Source organism: Macrobrachium nipponense, chromosome 10, assembly GCF_015104395.2.
Source record: "Macrobrachium nipponense isolate FS-2020 chromosome 10, ASM1510439v2, whole genome shotgun sequence".
Classification (NCBI taxonomy): domain Eukaryota; kingdom Metazoa; phylum Arthropoda; class Malacostraca; order Decapoda; family Palaemonidae; genus Macrobrachium; species Macrobrachium nipponense.
In genome coordinates, this window is record NC_087204.1 from 58,230,056 (window position 1) to 58,257,555 (window position 27,500).

Below are 27,500 nucleotides of genomic sequence, written 5' to 3' on the forward strand. Positions count from 1 at the left end.
CGCTGCCTAACACTTATTTTTATGTGTACCGAATTATGAGCCTCTTTTTTCCGTAATTTGTAGGCCATCTTGCCAGCACTTTTTAATTAGTTCTCCCACTTTCCCACTAAAATTTCGATCTAATATGCCTTGGGCAGGAAAGACTAAGAAGATTTGGAGAGGTACAGCCATATGAAAGGAGAATGATTAAAATAAAACCGACAAAGGAAAGTTAGTGATGAACTTTAAAAGATATTCAGTTCATCTGGTGCCACATATGCAGTTAACAAAATAAAATCGTAAGTAAGTATTGAGCAGAAGGAAGCAGAGACAAGGAACGAGGTAACTCAGGACCTCAGATCACAATCGGAGATGTAGGCATTGAGTGATCTATCTGTTAACTAACACATCGAACAGATGTCTATAGAACTGCACAGAACTATTAACATTTTGGATTGTTTTAGATCTAATCCCTCAGGATCAGTCTTCATAGGAAAAGGGATACAAAAAGGAAAAGCGACGAGCTCTGACTCCAGTTTCGAGCAATTAATCGTAAAGTAACCCAGCGACGTAGTGGAATTCAAGGATATCTCTACTTGTATGAGGATAATCTGAGGCTCTGGATGTTTAATAACCATATATTCCAGGGAGAGATATAAAGGATTTAATGAGATAAATTCTATTGTCGATGATGGGAAGCATCCAACAGAACACCTAGACTTGTGCAGTCGGTTGCACATGACTTGTAAGGTGTCATATGAAACAATATACATACACACACACACACACACACACATATATATATATATGTATGTATGTATGTATGTATGTATGTATGTAATGTTGTATGTATGTATGTATGTATCCAAATAAAACCAGTCACTTTCACGTTCATCTTTTAACCGTTGAATTAATGAGGAAACCATTTCTTAAGATCAACAGTTATGTATACGTAGCCAAAAGCAATGCGTCAAAGCTGCAGTTTTTATCTGCCGGCTTCCTTTTTCGCGTTTGATGAATGCAGATTTTTCACCTTGTCAACCTGGCTCATCTCACTCTCTCTATACAAACAATTCCTATCAACTCCTGCCTTCATTTATATATGTATACACACACACACACACACACACACACACACACACATATATATATATATATATATATATATATGGTAGTTAAATCTATTGTATTTATATTATTAAATTATTGCTCTTGTATCGCACTTGGAATCGTAAAAACGCTGTCAAAACAAAATAGCCGCTCAAGTAATTGCCGACTTCCACAGTTTTTCCGCTCTTCCTGCAACAGAGGAATGTACTCAACACAGTACGTATGGACTACGCTCCCATAATGAAATGATTAAGCTCTATTATGGCATTGTTGTTTGTATTTCAGTGACAAAGAGGTGGAAACTGTCACTAGCAATGCTGTATTCTGTAACAATACAAGAACCAACAATCAGAGACAACGATCCCGCGGAGGTCACCGTATGTTTTAATATTCGTAAAATACCTGAAGAGTGAACTGCTGCCCCAGTGATTTGACAGTGCTGATAATTTCTTTTTTCACCGAGAGCTCACCTCAGAGCTCTAATAACGACCATTCCCTCATTTTCTCGGCAGGTCCGAGTGATATCCACGTCAGACTGATTGTCTGTATATCAATTGTTTATTCTTCAGGAAGGTGAGACTAATATGCACATCTGCCCAAGTGCTTTTATAATATTAACCTATATAAATGTTTGCACAGCAAACAGTGCTCTTATATAAACAGAAATTCTTTTATTTTTTCTGAAGGTAACATTAGAACGTACTAATCCGCACAACAGCCACTATGTCTTGACATTAATATGATCCACATTCCTCTGAGTCAGCAGCCTCAGTGCTTTGATAATAACGACGACAAATCTTTTCTGAACATGACAATTCTGCTTAATACGTACAGAAGCATCCTCGGTGCACATCCTCCATCACTGAATAATTCTCTTATTATTGTTTGAAAATCCCGAGAAAGCCAGGCACTGGCATCGCAAGCTTCCATAAAGCGAAAGCCTTCCACCTACATACAGAACAGAGGAAGGAAGAAAGGAGAGGCAGAGGAAGGAGCAGCAGTGACTGCACTGTAGACCGAAGAACAAATCTTGACTTTGATAACGAACTAAAACCTCTAAAACTGAATACGTGTATCTCATAACTGATAACAACAGCTAAATTAATAAGCAATTAAATAAGTAGTGCTTGATACCAACGAGTAAAATATGCCTCCGAAGTTTCGTCGGCCTTATCGAGTTTCCTGTACAGCAAATGCTGTATGAAACTCAGCCGCGGTCCATGAGACTTTCGGCCACGGCCTGCGTTGTTGGCACCTACAGTTGTGCCAGACGCACGCCCATGAGGCTAGAGGGCTGTAATTTGGTATGTTTGATGATTGGCGGATGGATACTCATCAAACCAGTTTGCAGCCCTTCAGCCTAATAATTTTTAAGAACTGAGTGCAGAGAGAAATGGTGCGGACTAAAACGGAATAATAAACCGGGAAAGGAAAGCACGTACAAGGAAATTCAAACACAAGACAATGGTAGGCTATGGTGCTGAACATAGGCAATGGCACTATCCAAAGTTTGAAAATAATGATATAACTTTGCTAATCCGGGATAAGACCACTACGCGTGGCACTTGAGACAACCCAATAGCCACAAATAATGGAACAGTTTCTTCAAAATATGATTTAAGAGTGGGAGGGGAGAGGGTGTCGAGTAAGCGCCATCAACCATCCATCTTGAGCCTTACTTGTTCTTGGTTTCTCTCTTTCTTGTAAAATTTAACTAAAATTTAACAATAATGAAAGTTTAAATGTCAAAAGTATGGAATTGGTTCCAGTGCTTTCATTCTGAAAAACGTTTATGACAAAAACCTTTTCTTCACCAGAACGGAGTTGCTGACGTACATATATTCTCTCTTTATATATAATATATGTATAATATATATATAAATATAATATATATATACAAATATATATATATATAGATATTATATTATATCTATAGGTGTGTGTGTGTGTGTGTTGTGTAAATGGATGTATGTATGTGTGTGTATGTATGTATGTATGTTCCAGCATAACTCTGAAACGCACTGAGCAATTTCAACCATATTCGGTATACATAAGACTTACTATCTGGAAAGAATACTGTGGAGGTATTATTATTATTATTATCATTAAAGTGCGGGGCTAAGACATCATATATGTTAAACGAAGGGGAATTTTTTAGTTGATAATAGGTTCTTCGTCCCATGGGCTCGACCCACGGAATAACAACTCGGAATTGAAGCGACATGCCTTAAACCATGCAGCCATCAACGGGAGGTATAAGTTGATATCGACTCCCATCTACAAACCACTGTCGAACTCAGGTATTTGTAATTAGAATCGGCATCAAACCACCTCTACCATGTTAAGCGTGTACTGGATTTGCCACACATAGCCATATTATGATTTGAAGATGGGAGTCAGTATCAACTTATACCTCCCTTAATGGCTGTGTGGTTTAAGATGCGTCACTGCATGCGTGAGTTCTTGTTCAGTGGTTCGGGCCCATGTGACGGCGAACTTATTATCAACTAAAAAAATTCCCCCTCGGCGAATATAAATGAAAATATATTAAATCTGAGGTAGAGCGAATTGGATATTAAAGGACATTTAGTATAATGCTTGTATATGAATCACGGTGATGTGATAAAATCCATTTCATAATATGGCTACGTGAGGCAAACGCACTACGCGGTTAACAAGGTAGAAGCAAGGTATTCTTTAGACCTTGGGTAGATAGGTTGATACCGACTCTAATTACGAATACCTGAGTTCGACAGGGATTCGCAGTTGGGAGTCGGTATCAACTTAAACCTCCCTTGATGGCTGTGTGGTTTAAGGCGCGTCACTGCAGGCGTGAGTTCTTGTTCCGTGGTTCTAGCCTATGGGACGGGGAACTTATAAGCAACTAAAAAATTCCCTTTCGGTTAACAAATATGAAATTATATTAATTCCGAGGTAGAGCGAATTGGATATTAAAGGACATTTGTAGCTTAATGTTGTATATGAATCAAGGTGATGTGAGGAAATTCATTTAATTGTATTGACATATATATACATATATTGAGTCTTATCACATCACTGTGATTCATATATACGCATTAAGCTACAAATGTCCTTTGATATCTAATTCGCTCTACCTCGAAATTAATATAATTTCATGTATGTTAACCGAAGGGGATTTTTTTTGGTAAATAAAAAATTCGTCGGCTCCGTGGTTCGAGCCCATTTGTAGCTTAATGCGCAAATACATATATATGTATATATACAAAATATTCCAACTACTGAGTATATGTAAGATTCTAAAAACAATAAAATTCTTTATAATACATTCAAATAGTAAGGTCATTCTGTACCTTATCCTTGCAACGGACGGGCAGTGTCCATAAGATTTCATAAAAACAAACAATGCACCTTAAGTGATAAACAACTGACTAATGTCCCTGTGAGGGAGACAACTGACTTTATTTCAAATGAGTTATTTATACAGCCAGACTCTACTTTTGATAATTTTGATGGTGTGTTATTAAACAGTTTTTATAATTGGCCATGCAGGACACGACTTTCATTTTTTATGGTTTGTTTTTGCATAGACAAGTGGAAGGAGTAGCAATGGGATCCCCTCTTTGGAGGAGTGTATGCTTGATGACTGCCCTCTCAGTTTCTTGCCTCAGTTTTATCGTAGATACGTTGATGACACAAGTTTAATGCAGAACAATTCTCAGAGCCTGTCAATACCCTACACCCTAATATCAGATTTGCACCTGAAGAAGAAAATGAGAAGCTTCCCTTTTTAGACGTTCATGTGTCCAGGAGTGAACGAGGCTTCTACACGGGTGTTTCTAGGAAAAAGAATTTTACTGGTTGAGGTATCAACTTTTATAGTTCTTGTTTTTATAATTTTCATCTCAATACTATCTCAACTTGCGTCCACAGGACCTTCGTCCATACCTCTAATTTGTTTACATTTAATGAGGAAATTAACTTTTTATCCCAATATCTTTAAAAAAAATCTGCTACCCAGACAAACTATTGTTTAGAATGCTAACGATTTTGACAGCACCATAATTAAAAATGTTTGCTAGCTTCCCTTTTTTTCACGATGACTTTTTCAGAACAAAGTTCCTGGCAAATATTCAAAAAGAATTCCCGGAGCTGAACCTTAAAATCGTTCCAAAAAATCCATGAATAATTGGATCTCCGTTCAAAACGAAAGACTGCCTTAGTCCTCTTATAATATCTAATATTGCTTATAAATGTATGTTCCTGAGATGTGATCACGTGACTTAGTGTGTTGTACGAGGCTTATTAAGAGAGAGAGAAAAAAAACAGATTCTCACATGGGTGTAAGTTTTAGAACGGTCAGTAGATTAACAAACACCGAACAATCAAATATCAGGAATCACTCAAAGTTATGTAAAACGTATATTGATGAAAAGGACTTTACAATCATAGGTCAGGTATTTAATGAAAACGAGTTAACAATCTTGGAGTCAATTATGATAAAAAGAGAGTTCCGTGTTAAATACGCAATCTTCCCCTGCCCAATTCTTTATCGCCGAAGGTGCGTTGTTTGTTTTTATGTAATTCTTTTAGTCACTGCCAGTCCTTTGCGAGGATAAGGTACAGAATGGCCTTACTATTTGAGTGTTTTATATAATTTTACTGTTTTTAGAATTTGCATGTTTTGTACATAATTCTAACGTTTAGTATATTTTTGTTTTCTTTTTTAATTGAATTCTATATTAAATATTGAGCAAATTTTTATGAATTGTGCAGTACTTGGTTTATATTTTAATTCTAGCCTTGAGGATGCGACCAGAGTCGTGAAATGATGCCAAAATTAATTTACCTGAGTATGATGCCTTTCCCTTTGGTTCCTCTGATAAGATGTACCTGGAGTGCGCCTATGCATACACACACACACATATATATATATATATATATATACTATATATATATATATATATATATAATCTATATATATATATATATATATATATATATATATATACATGCATAGTATATATGCATGGACATTTCTAATAGCCTAAATGACCTTGACATCAAAACGAAAATGAATGAAAAACTCTTTCTTCGAACCCATATCCAGCGGCAGACGAATATTACGCCAGTAAAAAGAGCAGAAGATCGAAAGCATTTTGCATTAACACTACCATGTTTTTGGATACAAGATACATGACGAACAAGGCCTTGTTTTCTAGCATCATTTGATAGAAGATTTTTAAATATTTGTGAAAAAGGAGGCTTCCAGCAAAGCAAACAATGAAGTGGGAGCAGGTGCGAGATCGGCTAATCAGCAGTCAGAGGCTCACACTCCTCTGAGTGACTGATGCGCTCTGGGCCTCTGTGCTAAGACTGGCAGCGACTTCAACCGGGTTCACAACACTCCATCCAAGATGGAATAACATATGTTATTCCATCTTGACTCCATCATCACCACACCGATCACTGACAATCAGCGAACGGAACTCACGACGTTTATGTATATATAAAAATCAAATCAAAGGAGCCGGTAAAATAAGTTTGCGGTAGTCTGGTCTCGTAACTAGCCGGATGCAACTAATTGGCACAAAAGGACATTATCTATCACGCGTAACTCATTTTCTCCTGTAGGCATATCGGCTAGGTCTTAAGATCAGCGCTTCAACAACCTGAGACGCCACCGGAAAGCTGTAGAATGGCCAGTCATTTTTGCAGTCGGATCTCATACAATGCCTTAGATCAAGTACTGTACAGTGTATTTTGTCCTTAACTGGAGAAACGATTAAAAAAAGTGAAAATTGCTGAACTTGGAAGAAATGACAGTTCGCATCATTTAAAACAATTAAAGTTGATAACAAAATCAAATGCCATTTACACGTCATACTGATTTCGTAAGGTCTGTGAGACCGTCAAGTAGACTACAGGTCCTCATCACTAGTGGCTGATCCCTGAGAAGCCTTACAGTGACATAGTCGTAGGTCCCCTTGTGAAATTGTTGCGGGTGAGTCAACGATGGAACTGTCACTGTGATCTACCTTTTTATTCTCCGTTAATCGTATCTAATTCTAGGTAGCAGGTATACGAAGCAATTCGCCTTATATGTGTAGTTATCACTTTGACTCATTACTCATCTTGTTATGGGGAAATTTTGTTCTTACTTTTGCCAAACTGAGACTTAATTTGATCCGTTCATGATGATGTCAAAAGCATATAGACCCATTTTCTTCCTTGCAAGAAATGGTCTCCGTCATCATCATATTATCAGAAATTCGTTGTTCTCAATTTACAAAAATACGAAACAGCCTCACCATTGATATTCAATAGTGCTGCATTTCTCTTTTTGATACTAAAATGGGGATTCAAATTCATCCTTATAACCTGTCTAGATTCAAATTCATCCTTATAACCTATCTAGATTCAAATTCATCCTTATGACCTATCTAGATTCAAATTCATCCTTATGACCTGTCTGAATAGTTTTTATTACAAGTGTGTGTGGAGTTCGAGGTCCAAGAGTAATCTTATGGAAACATTTAAGAGAAATGACTTCAATCTCTGCAACTGGTAGAAGAACAACTGCAATGTAGACAGTTTTACAGGAACGGCAGAAATGAACCAATAGATCAGCAATGTCACCCAGAAGTAATACAATTCAACATTTTACAAGCAGGTATATAATGGCAGATTACCAACGATTATTCCAAAAAGACATAGTATACTCTCATAAAAAATCGGAAGTTAAAGATACTCATATACATATACGAACACATAATACATATGCACACACACACACACACACACACACACATATATATTATATATATATATATATATATATATATATATATATATATATATATATATAGCATCACCATGAAATTTTTTGTTTACAAGCATTAAGCTTCGAAGTAGCACACACACACACATTTATAATATATCTATATATATATATATATATATTATATATATATATATATATATATATATATATATATATTATAAATGTGTGCGTGTGTGCTACTTCGAAGCTTAATGCTTGTAAACAAAAAATTTCATGGTGATGCTATATATATATATATATATATATATATATATATATATATATATAAATATATATATATTATATATAGATCGACAAATAGAGAAGTAGTCAGGTAGACAGATAAATTTTATGAAGTGTTGGCAGCCAGTAGGGCACCTTCGGCCATGCAATGCTTAAGAAAAGGAGAACAAGAAGGTGGCGTAGTTGGAGAGCAAGATAAAGTGATCTAAAAGATAAAGGAAATGGAGCACAGCGGTCTAAAAGTGGAGCTGGGAGAAAACCACAGTTGCACTAAGAAGCAGTAGTTAAAGAGGTTGAACAGCAAAATTGAAGAATGGAAGCAGGCATAGAAGTAAAAGGTTAAACAGTGTGTGCAGCCAGTGGCCGAAGAGACGCTACTTTCACTCTTTAGTAATGTCTAAAGTGCAACATGTGAGGTGCACTGACGGTACCACCACATTTGCGGGTTATATTGATAGTAATATCATATATTAAAAAATATTTATCCTGTAATAACTACACACACACACATAAAATGTGAAATACCGTCTATATAGATATTAATATATAGATATAATATAATTACATATATATATGTATTATGTAATGTATGTATGTATGTAGTAGTATGTTTATCGTATCAAAAGAAATAATGGATAATGAAACAATGCGTATAAATCCCGAACGATTCCTTCCTCAGCGTTCTTAGATACTCAAAAAAAAAAAAAAAAAAAAAAAAAAAACTGATGAAACTGGTCAGGATTCATATGCTGTACTTCGTTTTTCGTTTGGTGCACCTAACATATGCAAATAACGTGCTATGATGACGTCAAGCACACATACATACACATGTTATATATATATATATATATATATATATATATATATATATATATATATATATATATATATATATATATAATATATATATATAGATTCATGCGTCTTTAATTTACTAAGTACAAGCTTTCAAGGACACAGCCATTTTCTTCAGTCACGTGAAAAAGTTCAAAAGCTTGTAATTTGTACATTAAAGAATCTCGAATCTAAACCATGCGTCTTATTGAAGCATAATACGAGTAATATGTAGTGAAATTTGTGGCCTTATATATATATATATATATATATATATATATATTATATATATATATATATATATATATATATATGCATACATACACACACAAGCATATATATTATATATATGTATATATACTATATATATATATATATATATATATATATATATATATATATATATATATATGCGTGTGTGTATGATTAGAGTAATAGTGAACATTGGCACTAACCTCCTGTATTATCAAATGGGCAGTTCTCACCGGCATTAATGATGATGAAGGTGGCTACACGAAAACTAGTCCAATGTATATTTTTCGCAGAAAGATTCTTACTCGCAACTGAACGAAATAAAAGGACATGTGAGGATATATAGCAATACACACAGAACACTCATACAATGGGTTTTAGAAAACTTATGTTAAATGGAAAATTCCTGAATAACTTGGCATTACCTCAGGCGTATAGGACTGCGTAGACATAAAAGGGACATCAGATATGATATACAAACAGAAAATCTCGAAAAAATGTACTTTTTCGTTTAACGTTTTCTTATTTTATTTATTTATTTTTTTTTACTGCTGAAGTCTACTGCTTTATTTTTGCAGGATGAATATCATACGAAAACAAAAATAAGCACAAGACACGTAGAAAGCCGAAAGAAACTGATTGAAGGTTCTTGGCAAAAGAACAAAATGTTCACCAGAAATGGAAAAATATCTGTAAAAAAAATGTCCTTGAGATTATTACTCTTGGAGTCAATATTACAAAGGTGGACTGAAGGTAAATGACTGCCTGATGATTATTTTGGCAACGGTATTAAGCAACATAAGTAGATTTTAGCTTTGTTTGTCGAAAGAAGAGAGGCTTAAGCGATCAGGAATTCTAACATTACTGAATGGAAAACGAAAGCTGCTCGTTGGTCAAGTGGGAGGAAAACTTGGGGTGTACTAACTAAACAACTCAGATTACAGGGCGTCTGTACTCGGGAACGTATAAGGCATAGATAGACACAGACGCTATTAATAATTTCCCTTTAAAATGTATGAAGGCTGCTGACAACTGGCTTCCTTGTAGTCATCTGGCATTTATGGCTGTTCTCGTTACCTGGAATTTTTCTTTCTTCTTCTTTCGCCTGCTTTACCTTTCTCTCATATTACCTCCACCTCCCCCCTGCAATTTCCTTTCATCTTTGTCTCCCTGTCCATCACTTTTGTTCTCCTCTCCCTCCGCAGCCCCTCCCTTCCCCTCCCCCATTTGGTTTCCTCCTACTTGCACGTTATCTTTTGCTGTGTTATTTAGTGAGGGCTGATAACACTCCGCTTCTGTCACAGCCCAGCCGCCAACAGCCTCCAAAAGAACTGCGGCTGCTTCCACCACTGCCATTCTCTCGTCAAATAAACTCTCTCTCCCTCAATGAGAAACTAAAATGAAATGATTGCTCTTCAACAATCTCACGAATGGAACTATCGGGAAAATGAGATTTTAGATCAATAAGACGACTGGGAAATGAAATTTAAGCATCTGTTCTCCTTTTGTGCTTTCACTACTCACGTCACTGCGACAGGGTTGATTTTCACGAATTCGGACGCTCGATACACCTTTGTAGAGCGGGACAATAATCATCGGTCTGTTTGACACCAATTGCGGAAATTATTTCGAAATGCGCCGCGACGCTAATCACGTATATATCATTATCTGTAAAAGTATACCATAGACTAAAGTAAAGTAAAGCGAAAGGTAATAGAATTCAGTGATTCTTTTGAGAAAAGCTAAAGGAGTTTCTTTTTTTTTCTAAAAGAAGATGCCAGAATGTGTTATATCTATGTAGTCACAAGGCAATTCCATCCTCACCATTAACATAAACAAGTGAATTACTAATAAGGATTAGGAAACCTCTGCAGTCTGGAAGAAACGAAACGATTCAGTACCTTGACTCATTTACAATAGTCCTGTGAACTTGGAGATTTTCAGTGGGTTGTAAGCCAGATCATGATTCAAAAAGCAATATTTTTATTCTTTGTGCATAGCCCATCACATTCGTTATCATCCCAGACATACGTACTGTATTTTCAAAAGAACGATCAGGAGTCGAACAAAAGAACACCCTCTTTGGAGAGTAGGCATTTGATGTGAACTCTTTCGTTCTCGTTGTCATCGACCAATTTTTTCTGGACACACTACTATACCTACTTCGGCAAGCTTCCAAACTGACAGCTTTTTACTACATGATTTAATTTTTAATCCATTCACAAACTTCTAAAGTACTTTCTAGTTTCTTACGTTTGAACTGAAGGTAGCTGACCCACTGCATAATTCGACAGTATTTATACATACATACATATAGTATATATATACTATATATATATATATATATAATATATATATATATATATATATATTTACATTTTTCAGTGATTCAGTGACCTACAATCTGGCTAGTTGGTTAGCTAAGCATTTATCAAAGTGTTTGGGTACTATATCAAACTCTCACTTAAAGGACACTACAGATTTTATTGAAAAGACTCGGCACCTGTCGTTAGAAGGAAAGAGGATGGTTAGTTTTGACGTGGAGTCCCTTTTCACCAAAGTACCTGTAGATGAATGCATGCGGTTTTTAGAACGCAAAATTGATAGTCTTAATATTGATCTACCTGTACCAAAAAGTGTATTTATTGATCTGATAAATATTTGTATTGAACAGTGTCACTTTGGATGTAATAGTAAATTTTACTCACAGATTTTCGGCTTGCCATGGGTTCGCCGTTACACCGTTTTAGCAAATTTGTTTATGGAATGTTTTGAAACTGAAGTTTTACCCACCATTTTTAACTTTCCAATTGTTTGGTTTCGCTATGTTGACGATATTTTTGCTTTGATTCCAGATTTTATTAATGTTGAAGATTTACTAACTCAACTGAATAACTTACACCAGTGTATCAAATTTAAACAGTAGAAAATGAGAATAATAACAGGTTACCTTTCTTAGACACTTTATTATGTCGTTCAGAAGATAATAGGATTAAATATGCAGTATATAGAAAAACCCGACCCATGCAGAGTCATATATCCATGCTTTTTCTTTCCATTCAGACGATGTCAAAATAGGTGTTATTTCTAATATATTCTTGAGAGCGTATAAACTTTGTGATGTTGAATTTTTAGATACTGAAATCAATCATATCAAAAATGTTTTCACTGTACTTGGTTACAATACAAATTTTATTCAAAGGGCGCATTTTAAGGCACGTAGAATATATTATGTAGCAAGGGAGAAAAGGAGCTTCCTAGGTAATACTAATAGTGTTTTAGTCTTTACCACAAACCAAAGAAAAGCAAACCCTGGACTTTTAAACGAATATTTGAAATTTTGCAACATTGTCCAGTATATATATATATATATATATATATATATATATATATATATATATATATATATATTATATATATATATATATATGCATATGCATTCTGAACTTCTCGATTATATGTATGTACACACACACACAAATATATATATATATATATATATATATATAATATATATATATATATATATGTGTGTGTGTGCGTGTGTATATATATACTACACACATACTCACAAATATATATATATATATATACATACATACATATATATATATATATATATATATATATATATATATATATATATATAATGCCTTCCCTGCATAGACCAGGTGGCTTAAGTAAGAATAGGCACAACAGACTTCTTATGAAGGGTGGTGAAGTTTGGTGCCCCTCTAAGATCCCATATATCCACTTGTTACTTTTATCGGATATATCTGAATTCATAATAGCCGTAGTGACCTACTTTTCTTTTCGATTTCTCCTTACTTTTTGGAAACGAACGCTTGTCACTAGAGAAACCTGAATCCGAACCAATGTGATTTAGTTTAACCTCACCACAACCCATCGCGTGCGGATTCGGATCTCATCACAAAAGGACGCGGTGTCTTCATTTCGGATTCAGGGCTTTATAGTGATAAGCATATCTAAACATAGTGGGGAAATAAAAAGTTAAGAGCCTTTACGGCTATTGCAAAGCACAAGCACACACACCAAACATAAACACACACACACATACATACATATATGCTATATATATATATATATATATATATATATATATATATATATATATATATATATATATATATATATATATTATATAAACATATAACTTATATCCTCTCGTGGTAGCTATGTGGTTGAAGGCGCTTCACTGTACGTCCTGATTTCTGGGTTCCTAGGTTTGCGCCCGGGAGCCGACGAAATTATTATCTACTAAAAACTACCATTCAGTTAGCATGTATGAAAATATATTATTTCTGAGGTGGAGCAAATTAGACATTAAAGGACATTTGTAGCTCAATGCGTATATATGAACACGGTGATGTGATCACTCATATATATACTGTATATGTAAAATTACATACATATATAATATATGTTTGTATCTATGTGTGTATATATTATGTATGTGTTTGCATTCTAAATTACATTTCCTAATTAACCTTTTTCTCTGTAGTTTTTTCCCTTCAAAACATTATTTTATTCTCCCTACGTTTTCGCTCTCCTCCTCTTTTGTAATTTATCATTTGTCATCTTCCTTTTTCTATTGCATGTTACCTGTCCCTTCTATCTCCTGTATACTAATATGTATAAAAACTGCATGACGCTAGGTTGGAGGAAAACTGAATCATTCGGAGGCGTTGGGAGTGAGGGGGAGAGGATGGCCAAGAGTGTTGGACAGACAGGTAAGGACTTATTGGAAATGAAGCGCCTTCAATAGATCCAAAAGGCGTGGCAGCGCATGTGAGATTGAGGCGAGTGATGCAGAATGCGTAGCGGGTTCGAAGCACCGCTGATGAGCCTCGTGATTTGTCACGATATGGTGATAGAGGTTCCATATCAGATACTTTTAGCTTGTCATAATCCTAAGGAATTGTGGAAGATGTCATCTTATATGGTCAATTTTATCACCATGCTGAAAACGCGGTGCTTTAAGTCGAGAAGATAGGAGCTTTCTTTGTAGACGCGATTGATAAGGAGACTTACTTTGAAAATACAGAAGCGGTTCTTCCTCATTTGCACCACAGATGTCTTATCACGTCACGATCATTACCGAGTACAGAATTATGAGAAGGCTTAAAACAGGCGGAATGCTCGCAGGTGTTTGAGGGACCGAGGCATTTGTCAGGAGGAGCTCCAGATTTATTCATTTTACTAAAAGAAGAAAACAGATACGACTTCCAGTCTATTTCTTCTTGAGTATCTGTGCGATGTAACAAAGTAACAAGGCATAAGAATTCCACAAGAGTCTGTACGTCCATGCTTTGATTGAAATACGCTCTTATTATTATTGTTACAGATTACATACACACAAGCGCATATATATATATATATATATATATATATATATATTATATATAGTATATATATATATATATATAATACTATATATAATATATATAGACTTTATGCTTTCTCAATTAGTAAGGGATGGGGCCAGAAGGCGTTAATTTTGTCGTTTCTTTGTAATTATTCTTTTGTAATAGGTTGTTCGCTCCTTGTCCTTTTTCCAGTCTGGCTCTGACCCACCATAGTTTAATGACATCCAGGTGAAGGAATGGAAGGCCTGGAAAATGATGAATGGATTCGGCGGAAGAGGTATTGGAATGGAAGGTCCTAATTCCCAGCAGACACGAGATTACGTGTCGTACAGAAGTGAATGGCGCAGAAAATGTTAGTGTTTGCCACGATGCTGATGAGCCATCTAATATACAGCTATATGAAGTGTTTATTACGTTTACGTATCCTCTATAGATTGATCATCCATGATTCGGCAGTTAGAATGAATGCAGCTTCCACTATTGAGTTGCTTCCTCTATGAAACTATACCAGTTACCAGTTAGGAGGAGCGTCCCCTTTTGTGTGTGTGTGTGTGTGTGTGCGTGCGTGCGTGTGCGTGCGCGCGTGCGCGCTCGTGTAGCTTTTCGCGTACCAATTATATGTCCATACATATAATTATATGTATGAATATAAACGTGTAAGTCGTATAGATACTATCATGCAAGCAAGACATAAAAAATGAACCTCAAAACGTTCTGTATCGCGTGGCGTGTGAGGATATCATAAACATGAATGGAAAAACGAAAAATGTATCGAGATTCATTCATGGTAGTCATTCACCTTAGAACTAATACATTAATATACAGTGCTCAAGCAAGTCACCATCAAGAGTAAATTCGGAATGACACGTATTTGTATGGAAATTATAGGCAAACATGTAACCGGCTGTGAAATGTTCAGCGCCCTTGTAAACCTTTGACCATCGATTTTTGACTGACTTCTTGCTTATGCACAGACAACACAAATGTGGAAATCATGGCCATATTCGTCAGCTCACCAAAGAATACGTAGTCGAAAATTAGCACATAGTGTTCCAAGCCATCAATCAGCAACGGAGAAGATAAAACATGCCATTAATTCATCATTTTTTATGATCAATACTTGCAAAAGAAAAGAAGTCGTGAGTGCAACTTTGGTCGGTTATTGATGGCCAAGATCTCAATGGGGCGGGTAAAGAGTCACAAACAATATGAAAAGGTTAGAAATCGATTGGGATGTCGACTACAATGGCTATTTCCAAGGGGGAGGAGAAACTTAAATTTTGACCATCCCTCGATGATGTACCCAGGCGATAGACTCAAAGTTTTAGACATTGACAGAGAATTCTAACTTTGCATTTGGATGGTATGATGACGGTCGGATTTTCCTTATGGTGACCAATCACCATCCGGTAACGAATTTTATGTCTACTAAGTGGAAATTATATCAAAGTACATTAACGATCCAATAATCAGTAATAAAGACTGCTGTAACGCTGAGAGGATCAGCTATCCACTTCTAGGCACTTCCGAAATAGTAAGGCAAACAGATTTAACATTTCCAGAAAAAGTCTGGATCGCGAGTTATCTTCGATGAATGCTGTTATTTAGAAACTTAATTTACATAATCAGCCACTGTTCACGAAACTTTGGTGTGAACCAGTTTGTTATATAATTTGAGAAACACACAACAGCTTAATGAAGTTCATCAAAAGGGAAGATTATTTTCTCCATCAGTTAGAATAAAGAAGACCAAGAATGATTCTGACAAAACCAAGCCACAATATTGGACATCAGTCTTACGTCAACAATAGTGCCTACGGCAGTAGTGTTGCTGACAGGCACAACGAGAATAAAATCACGAGGCTTGAAGAGTAAGTCGCAAGGAAGGAAAGTTCAGCATCCTATCACTTTTCAAAGAAACGCCAGAGAACGCCATCTTTTTCAAGGAAAGTTAAGGCTGATTTATTAATCTTTTGTGTGAAGGATGTTCGTTCATTTAGTATCAACGGAAAAGTGCACAGCGCAGACTGAAGACCTGAGAATGTGGCACCGTTCATGGAATGACAACAGCAAGACAAAGAAAATTGAGACCTTGACCAAAAAGAGAAGGTTTTAGGTCATTATTGAGGCAATCAAGATGCCACAGAAGAACACAAATCGAACTTGCATGAACTGAGAGCTTTTGCTTCATGGGTTACGGATGCCTCTCAGACCTGCAGTAAAAACACTGCCGGATATTTTGTACAGAGGAAATTTCGAGAATTTCTTCAAGCTCGTGTCGAACAGACTAGCTGTCTCCTGTGAAATCTACTCGACACCCATATGGCGGAGCTAATAGAATGTTGTACATCGTCGTTAGCTTTCTAACATCTGTGCATTGGCACACATTGTTATATCAAAAAGTGCTTGATATTTTATGGACAAGGCAGCAACATGCAAAGGCGAGGCTCATTTGCTATGCAGAGAATAACAAAAGAATGCGATAAAATTAACATTATCGAAAGCAGTTAGAACAAATATGTATGCTTAATAATGGCTGTGTAAATATCACTTTCCATCTCTCTCTCTTCCACACACACATAAATGTTTGTTTCACCTACAGGAAAATCTTTCACTAGTTAACTGGTGTTCGTGATGCCATGTGCTCATGAGCTAATGCACAAAATGAAAAACTGGCATTTATAACTCGCGACATTCCATGATATAAAGTAAATACTTGAAAGGCACTCTTCGGAAACTGACAAGAGGAGAAACCCAAACAAAATATTCCGCGTCAAATGGATTTCCCTCATGATGTCTCTATCACGACCAGGCAAAAGAGATATGCTAGTAACCTTTGTTCACAAACTCAAAATCCTTAGTCTCCACCGACCTCATGGAGTGATGGTCTAAAAACGCAGTGGTCGAAAACGAGGAATTCATCAGTCTTTGTAGCAAAGGGCAGTATGCATCAATGGGCTTTAAATAAGCGAGTGTGGAGTGATTGGCTGTAAGATATTTTTCTCAAGTCGAAATACCGCTCTCAGTCTTGCAAGAAAAAAAAGGAATATAAAAGGAACGGTACTGTGTTATATCCATGCTTTCATGCCATGGATAGCTAGTTGCGTATTCTAATTAGTAACCATGTGAGCAGGTCATATTGAGTTGGGAGAAGACGTCTCCATCAACTAACCTATTTTACCACAAAATCCAGAGAAAGAAAATTTTCTTGAAATAAAGTTATGCAATATACGTTTATACGCTAAATTTATGTCGATAATAATATTGAGATCTCTGGAATTTCAATCTTGTGAAATATAACAACGGTAAACGAGAAATATAAATCAATCTAAGATATATTGCCCATTGAGGCAAAGGCAACGGCGATAAACATGCTAAACCGATTCCGCATAACACAATTTACTAAGAATTTTATCTGCTTATAAAAAGTCTTCCAGGTCTGCAGTCTTGTAATCAGACTAAAAAGACGAACGAAACACTCACGACCAACCCATCTGGCATCTTTTATGTCCTTGGGAAATAGATCGCATCGAACAGAGTTCCAAAAAAGTACCTAAAATGAATATGAAGGAAAAAAAAAAAAATATGAAGGGGAAAATTAGGTAAAATCTAGCTAAAATCACTCTAAAGAAAACCGACTGAAATAGAGATGGAGTTTCGTTAGTCTGACTCTTACTTCCTGCTTTTATTCTAGAAGATTATGTCAATGTAACCTTAAAAAATATTTTATGTCTTACAAGAACTTCTGCTTTTTAAAGAAAAAAAATCTGGCGTTCTTAACCAATTCAATCGCATTCTCTCTCTATTCTTAGACCATTATAATGAAATAGGGTAAACAATATGACGACTGGAAAATGAATACTAATGACAACAAGCACGTACTATCGGACTTTCCTAGCTATTTATGGCTTCAGAAATAGCATTTAGACTGTACTTTGTGTCATATTTTCCACTAACCATATTCATACAATGATAAGGAAGATATCAATAGTTATCATCCCCCTCCTCTCCTCCGTCTCTTTTCCAAGTCCTGCGGAATTTCTGTGTTCTCTTCCTCCATCATTTCCTTTCCACATCCTCTGAAATCCTAGTTTGAAGCTCCCCCATCTCCTGATCACTCTACAAACACCCTTTCTCATCCTGCACAATTCCTTTATCCATCCACCTTCACTAATTCCTATCCTCATCCTGTCAAATTCCCATAATCCCTTTCTCCGCCTCCTTTCCCTATCTTGCACAATTCCCATATCCCTTTCCACCAACTCATATCCCCATGCTGCTCAATTCCCGTTCTCTCTCTCACCATCACCTTTCCACATCCTCTGCCATTTCCATGCCGCCCCTCAACTTCATTCATTATATATTATCTCTGCACTTCCCATTCCCCTATTCTCTTCTCCACATTCTACGGAATTCATTCCGGGATCCTCTCATCCGCCTCCCTCAAAGTCCTCCACCACATTTCCCGCGTCCTTGTTCCCGATCTCCTTTTCATCATCCTACGTCATTCCCGTTCGATCATCTCACATCGGCTTTCACAGTCTTTATTATTCCCGTTTTCCTCTGCCCATCTCCTTCCTATCTCCGCCACAATTCTTGTTGCTTCTTCCCCTGTCTCCTTCACACCTCTGCTAATCACTTTTCACTCCATCCCCCCTCACCTCGTTCCATATCCTCCGAGATTCCAGTTCCCCCTCCACCTTTCCAGTTTTCCCCTTTCCTCATCCTCTACAGTTCCCGTTTCCTCCTCCATCCCCTTACATGCTTCTTCTCTATTTTCGTCTATCTCCCTTATCCCTATCCACATCACCTTCCAACATCCTCTTCAATTCCAGTTTCTCTCTCCCTATCGCCTCTCTACGTCAACGTTTTCTACTTCCTCTCCCATTATCATTCGTCCTTCCCGTCTCCTTTCCAGATCTTCTTCAATTCCCGTTTCCGTCTTACCGATCTCCTTTCCACACTTCTGCAATTCCCGTTTCTCTCCTCCCCACCCACCATTCCCCGTCACCTTTCAACATTTTCTACATCCTCTTCAATTCACGTTTCTCTCTTCCTATCTTCTTCCAGATCCTCTTCAATTCCCGTTTCCTTCTTCCTATCTTCCACGTCCTCTTCAATTCCTGTTTCCCTCTTCCTATCTTCTTCCACGTTTTCTTTAATTCCCGTTTCCCTCCTCCTATCTTCTTCTAGATCATCTTCAATTCCCGTTTCCCTCTTCCTATCTTCCACGTCCTCTTCAATTCCCATTTCACTCTTCCTATCTTCTTCCAGATCCTCTTCAATTCCCGTTTCCCTCCTTCTATCTTCTTCTAGATCCTCTTCAATTCCCGTTTCCCTCTTCCTATCTTCTTCCAGATCCTCTTCAATTCCCGTTTCCCTCCTTCTATCTTCTTCCAGATCCTCTTCAATTCCCGTTTCCCTCTTCTTATCTTCTTCCAGATCCTCTTCAATTCCCGTTTCCCTCTTCTTATCTTTTTCCAGATCCTCTTCAATTCCCGTTTCCATCTTCTTATCTTTTTCCAGATCCTCTTCAATTCCCGTTTCCCTGTCTTCCACCTTTCGAGGTCAATCAAGAAACACCAGAAGTAGAAATAATCTTAACATCGCTTCTCAAAGCACTTCTCTACGACCAGAATTACATTGTCAATGGAGGTACCCAAGGAAATCCTACTGTTACTTAAGTTTTCGGAGAAAATCCATGGTTTTAACTTAAGGTTACTTTTATAAGGACGTCTTATTTCTCTTGCATGGATAAAAAGTATTATTTAATTTCCTCTTATCACTCATAAATTATAATTTCCTGTGGTGAAAATGGCTTCATCCAGCGCTTGAGAAATGAATTTTATTTTTTGAGGACCTGGATTCTTTAAGCTTTCTTTTTCAGCTCTAAATATAACCGTGTTGATTCTGAGATTAACAGAACCCTCAAGTAAATTATGGTAGCCTGAGGGGAATCATCGCTTCTGTCTCGGAAGTTCCTCTTACACCTCCGTTGACGTCTTCAGATCGTTTACGGAACTCCTTCAGAGGCCTTCGATGCAATGAGTGAACTCAACATCGAGCATGGACGCACAAGTGCACGTGCTTTATAATAAGACTACCTGTGAAAGATGCCAATAAATAAAGCTAAAAGAATGAATACACAATATAATGAATATCTCATGAAATCAGAGAGAGAGAGAGAGAGAGAGAGAGAGAGAGAGAGAGAGAGAGAGAGAGAGAGAGAGAGAGAGAGAGAGAGAGAGAGAGAGAGAGAGAGAGAGAGGAAATACTCATTAACGAGGTGGGCGACTGATAAAAATATGTGAGAAAAGATCAATAATTATTGAATAGCAAACAAAAATAATAAAATATTACCACGAACTGGCAAAATATTATTTTGTATTCGGGTGGACGGATATCAATTGTGGGATGGCATAGCTCTGTATAAATCAAAGCTGCAGCTAGAGTAGCTTATATAAATATTCACAGACCATCTAGCCACGGAGTAAAGCAAAGACAATCTCTGATCACAGAAGACTACGTTCTGCCATTGGTTATGTGAGGCAGAGAAAAAGAGCTGCACAACTCACACCAAGCACTCAAGGAAGATGATCTGGTCAGTAAATTCTTTGTACGGTGCCGGAAATACTAGCGACGTACAGCAATTACTTTTCCCTACTAAACAGCATGAATGAAAATTTTCATAAAGCAAAGAGGAAAAAATTGGAACTAAAAACAAAAATACATTGTTAGTGTTCCTAATACGAGAGAGAGAGAGAGAGAGAGAGAGAGAGAGAGAGAGAGAGAGAGAGAGAGAGAGAGAGTCACTCAAGCGAATATCCTGATTACTGTTTTCACCGCCCAGGATATGGCATCGTGATTCTACCTGCCACGATTTCAGACAATTATGATTCAGGGGGAAAGTGGTTTGAAGGCTCAAAGGCAAACGGTGCCGAGGGGTGCTGTTAGACCGAATGGAATTTTGGGGTGGCAGGAGAATCCTATTACATTTTTCCCTAGAAATTCCATTGAAAAATTAATATAAAGAATAGATATATAGTGTAACAATGCTTTGCAAAATTCTAATAATTTTCACATGAAACTTGTATGCTATCACTATTGAGGGAAGCGAGACAAAAGCTTTTCAAAGACAATGCGGGAAAGAGAATCATGAGGGTTTTCAGCGAAGAGTGACATATCAAAAGGGTTGCTGATCACGCAAAAATATATTCTGCGCTATCTTTTAAAATGACAAGTTGAACATCACGAAAAATAAAGAAATTTCAACGTAGACATATTGGAGTCATGTTGATAGCAAGCGGTAGGACCAACATACACTTTTCACTCATCATAATGGATAGGAAATGATACCAAAGTTCCAAAGATTAAAAAAAAGAGGATTAATATGAATGCTACAGAAACCCATTAAAAAAGTCCGACTATTACACGAGCCATAAACGCTCTAAGCCCAGCACGCATAATACGCATATGCCGTGTATGCACTGCATACCTGACTGTAACGTCAATGGTCATTCATAATGACACAATAACGCCACTGCCGTTCTTCACGGAAACAGATCCTAACGACGACGGCGTGGTGCTGTTAACAATGCAAACTGAGCTACAATTACGACCATCGCTCCTTTCCGTCATTCATCCACTGGAATCCATTTGTGAGGTCGTTTGCCATATACGAAAGAACATTTGCAGAGACATTAGTCATCTGATTGCTTTTGGGCTTTGAGTTGAAGCGCGCTGTTGCAAAGACTAACGCTCCTCTAAATGACTCCTTTAACGTCGTTTAACGTAATCGCTTATGCTTGTTACGGATACATACAATAACCCGAAACTCTTTTGATTCATCTCCGCCCGGCGTCAAATATTGACGCTCATCATTTAGAGCAGCATTTTAACCACAACACTTCCTCTGCGAGGCGTCCTACCTTCACAGAGGCTATGTTTCGTTTATGCTGTTTGATTTCTTTAGTGACCATTCAAGTAGACTTGCTCCTCCTGAACTCTCGAAATATACGAAGAGTTCCCCTAATGAAAATGCGGTAGTCCCTTTACACATTAATTTCTCGTGTCACCATGAGAATATATATATACATATACACGCACGCACGCACACACACGCATATATATATATATATATATATATATTATATATATATATATATATAAATATATTATATAAAGAAAGAGAAGAAGAGAGAGAGAGAGAGAGAGAGAGAGAGAGAGAACCATATATCGACAGGTGTTTCCTTGACCCAATAAAAAGAACGATAGCTGTTTTCGTCACGAATCACTATTCTGATTCGACGGTATTCCTCTTAACGGGAGCGAATCCCCAACTATTATAAACGTGATCCAAGTGATGACGCGACCGACGGCAACGTGAACTTGATGTAGAACAAGCTTCAGAAACGATGCTTCAGGTGAATTGTGTTTGACCCGATTACATTTGGTTCTACGAGGCAATTTCCGCATTAAACAGGTCGGAAATCACCCTCGCTACGTCGTGCATTCTCTAAACAACATTTAAAGATGAAAATAATAACGGGGCCACACAATGTACACAATCACAGATTACGCACGGGTGCCTGAAGGCTGAATGAATGCCACATCCTGTAGTACTCAGGTGTTACTTCTCAAGAACTGGGGAAAATGGGGAGCGATTCCATGGAAAGAAAAGAGCAAAGTGTCCCAGAAACAAGCTCCCGCCGCGGGACAAGGCATGAGATATTAATAGGGCCCGCTGGAGAACAAAGAACACGGCATCCAGTTCTAATGGACAGGGATTTAGTGTTTGATGATTTTTAAAATAAACGGAGGTCGAAAATCATCACTGTCTTTCTCTTAGTCTAAAAGAAACGTATCGAATCGAATTTGCACGCATTGTCTCTCGATATGATACGCACCGACAGATCTGAAGTTTCTAACCTATGCCACTTTTCCTCATTCGTTGATAAACACCTGTTAAGTTTCGTCACTTGCAATATATATATATATATATATATATATATATATATATATATATATATATATATATATATATATATATAAATATATAAAACTGGAAAGCGGTGCACAATAATTAAATATGTGAATTTCTACTGTTTTACTTTGTACTGTGGGTGTAACTGGTAAGATCCAGGCATGCTTTGTAGATTGCAGTTTCTAAGAGCTGCATTTTTATGCGACGGCTAAATAGCAGCAGGCATTATTGGGTGTACATGAAAAACATACGTTAGGCTTTAGGTGAAAACTCTTTGACCTTTGACAGGTGTTGAGTACGATGACGAAGGAAACCCCTTCCTTACCTTAGTCTTTTGGCCTCATCAATGAAGGGTCGCTTTTCGTTGTCGTTGAGCAGCTTCCACTCGGCCCCGAGGCGCTTCGAAATCTCCGAATTGTGCATCTTGGGATTCTCGAGCGCGATCTTCCTCCTCTGGATGCGAGACCAAACCATGAAGGCGTTCATCGGCCTCTTGACGTGATCGTCGGTCTTGGAGGCGGTGGTGGTGGTGCTGGAGGCGGAGGTGGATGTGAGGGAAGTCGTCGGAGAGGCCATGGAGGCCGTCTCCAGGGTCCCCAGTTCGGAGAGGTTGAACATCTTGGTCTCTCGCTCGTGCTGGGGGCGCCCACCGGCTGCGGGTGACGTTGAGTGACGTCTCAAGGGTTGTCGGGGTTTCTCTTGCACACACGGCTTCCGGTGGAACTGATAGATGCAAGTTCCGTTCACGGAGATCGACCAGTCAATTGACGATGAAACTGTTCAACTTTACTTTCACGACGGTACTTGTGTCTCTGGCGAGGTCTTTACGCGAACCGCGGACCTCGAACCACTTTCATCTCGGCAAAAATTCTTAGAAGAAATGACGCGACATGATCAGTAAGAAAATTGCCAGGAAGTTAATCAGAACAACATGATTTGTTTGCCACTTCACATAGAGAACACTCTCCGTTTTCTTTCTGTATCGTAGCCGATTTTCGAGGAGCACCAAAAGCACGTGGGTAGGCCGAGTGTTAGCCAGGAGCAGCGGCTCTGGCGGCCAGTCTATGATATAGCTCGCGAGGTCAAAAGATTGGTCAAGCGCTATGAAACTCAGCGGTTGCTCATCCCAGGCAAAAGTTCCTCCTGCTAACTAAGTCTTCCTTCCACTTCTTCCTCCCAGGAGAGGTTCTTGCCGCCTTTCAGAGGAGCGGGGAGCGAGGCATCATTCAGGCCGCCGAGCGAGTGAGCGCGTGTGTATGTACTGGAGATAATCGCAATCGGTCACTAAATGATGAGAAAGGTGGTCAGTAGGGTGTGGAGGGCTAGTGAGTGAGGAGGGGCTCCTCCTGTCCACCAGCGGAGAGAAAGAGAGGAAGGGAGGGAGAGGGAGTAAGAGGAAGAGAGAGAGGAGGCCGACGGAGGAGGTAGAAGGGTTGAGTGTAACACGCGAGTCACAAGTCTAAGTGGTGGTCGCCCAGGGGTGTGTGGACAGCCTACTTTCTGACAGACTGCACATGAATGCTTGCCCGCGTGTATCAGACCGCTTTCTAACAATCTGCTCATGCCGCGCCAATACCGTAATGTAAAAATGGCATGTCAGAGAAAAATCACATTGAAAAGAGATATTGAAATTCAGATGATGTCACTTGACGTAATAGCCAATCATCGCGCTCGTTACATATCCGAGCCCCGCCCCCTTGCTGCTCCATGAGATCAGATGATCCTCAGTGTTTTTCTAGGAAGCGAGATGCTCATCCCCCTCTAGAACATCCATTTGAAAAATACGTCCTTCGATTCATGTCACTGGCATATAGCATCATTTAAACATGATTTAGAAAACGCTGAATGTTAATATCGCCGAGGAATTGACAATCAATAAAACAGTTCTGGTGCTTTGTAGCATCAGTTAGCGGGAGGCGAGACTGGCGCTCTGCAGCTGCCGTGGAAGCCACTGCCATCTGGTGGTTGCTTAACACACCACCACAAAAATACTTCAACTACACTTGAAACATAACAACCAAAACCCTCGCTACCTACCACGTTATTTCTTAATTAATCAATGGAATGCAAGCAACTAATACTAGAATGAACTCCGGATGATTTTATCAGTTAAATGGAACGAAGGAAGAAGGAAAATGGAAAGTTTCTTCTCGTTTTTATCTCAATGTAATCCGGGTGAAGTGGTCCTATAAGATCATGTGAATGTCTGGTTGACAGGACCTGCCAGGGGGAAACAGGATTAAGTCCAGCATGTGACAGAAACAACCGCACTCAAGGGCATTAGCACTTTTTGTGAGCGTATGAGTGTTGGGGAAGGGCGGGAGGGGCATGTGGGTGGATTTGAGGGTGATGGGCGTGCAGAGGGATGAGAGAGGGATGTAAAGAGGTGTTTGGAGATATGTATTGGAGAGGGGTGTGGATAAATGTGAGGGGAGGCGTATACCAGTATTTCATGATGAGAGGCAAATAAAAAATGCAGTCGGAAATCATACCTCTTTGGAGGACTGCGTTCATCCGTAGTTTACTGTTCAATATATTCATAGAAGTTTTAGGTAGTTATCTTCCTATCCTTTCATCATTGCACTCTAGCTGCTACATTAATGAGTTAGAGTCAAAATGAGACGATAAACTGAAAATAATCACATTTTTTTTCATTCATTTGGAAGCGTATTTTAGTCTGCTTTCATTACTTCCGTGAATTAGGAGCGGATTCCAGATTGTACGAGTCACCTCGGAATTCTTCGGATCAGGAACGCGAGGTGACAGACGGGGAAGGGAGCAAATCCCTGAAGAAACTATGACCTCTCGAATGAGAGAGAGAGAGAGAGAGAGCCAAGTGCACAAGTCCAAAATTCGAATAGGCTTTTCTTGAACTGTCATCACATTCCTCTGGTGCGTGTCTTAGAATAGGCCTATAAGAAGTAACAGCTGGAAATAGTAATGGAACGGATAAAATATCACGAATTTAATTTAGTAATAAATTGCAGTCCGTATTTTTTGTAAGGAATGAAAAGTAATCAACACGCTGAAGTTCATTTTAAGGAAGTCAATTTAAACTGGAAATATATATTTGATATATAATAATGAAAAAGTAAATGCTTGCCAAAGTAGAAATGAATTTCATCAAGGAAAAGAAAATCAAGTGGACATGGAACAAAAAGAACATAGAATCTATACTTATCAAGCAAAAACAAGAAAATACTGTTGAGAGAGAGAGAGAGAGAGAGAGAGAGAGAGAGAGAGAGAGAGTACCAAATGAACAAGGAATTTTGAACAAAAACCCAAGAGAATATTTTAGAGGATTGTTAAAGTCCCCCTAAAGAACACAGGTCCCAGTTTAGTGACTCGGACCGGGTTAAATACCTAGATGTATGATTATCGTGAAACTTGAACGGCATAAGTGATACCTCAAGAACTGAGGAGGAGAACAGGAAGTAATCTATCAGGCAATACAACAAAGATACAACAAAGACACCCCCACCGTGTAGTAAATCACTTTGTACATTCATGCATCTATTTGTACGTACATATATGACGTAATAATTAGAAAAAAAATGGGGCATATGAAATTAGATTACATTTTATCATTATTTCCTATAGAGATGAAATCATTTTACCTCACTATATCTTAAGTCTAGATTAAAGCAGATTGACTGATCACCCAGTGTGTTCTCTAATTGAAATATGAGTCACCGCCGCAATGAACTTCTTCACTAAATTATTTTTGGTTCTCAAATCCACCAGGCCGAAGAAACATGGACAGTTTCTCCATGTGAGTAGCATAAGTGGTCAGTGACTGCGTAAAATCCATTGTAATTATATCATTTTAGTCATACGGAAATTTTGCTCAACTTTGGATTTCTACTGTCTGAATACGTGAGAGAGAGAGAGAGAGAGAGAGAGAGAGAGA

At 37.9% G+C, this 27,500-nt stretch overlaps 1 protein-coding gene across 2 annotated transcripts in view; it reads right to left on the reverse strand.

Annotated features, from left to right (window-relative positions):
• Nucleotides 1–25,153, reverse strand: part of LOC135223634 (transcription factor Sox-14-like) — a 126,468-nt gene extending 101,315 nt beyond the window's left edge. For both annotated transcript variants that reach the window (XM_064262263.1, XM_064262262.1), the window contains exon 1: nucleotides 23,916–25,153. In XM_064262263.1, the coding sequence (XP_064118333.1) occupies nucleotides 23,916–24,208 (293 nt within the window). In that variant the 5' untranslated portion in view covers nucleotides 24,209–25,153. The remainder of the gene's footprint in view (nucleotides 1–23,915) is intronic.
• Nucleotides 25,154–27,500: the final 2,347 nt, after the last annotated feature.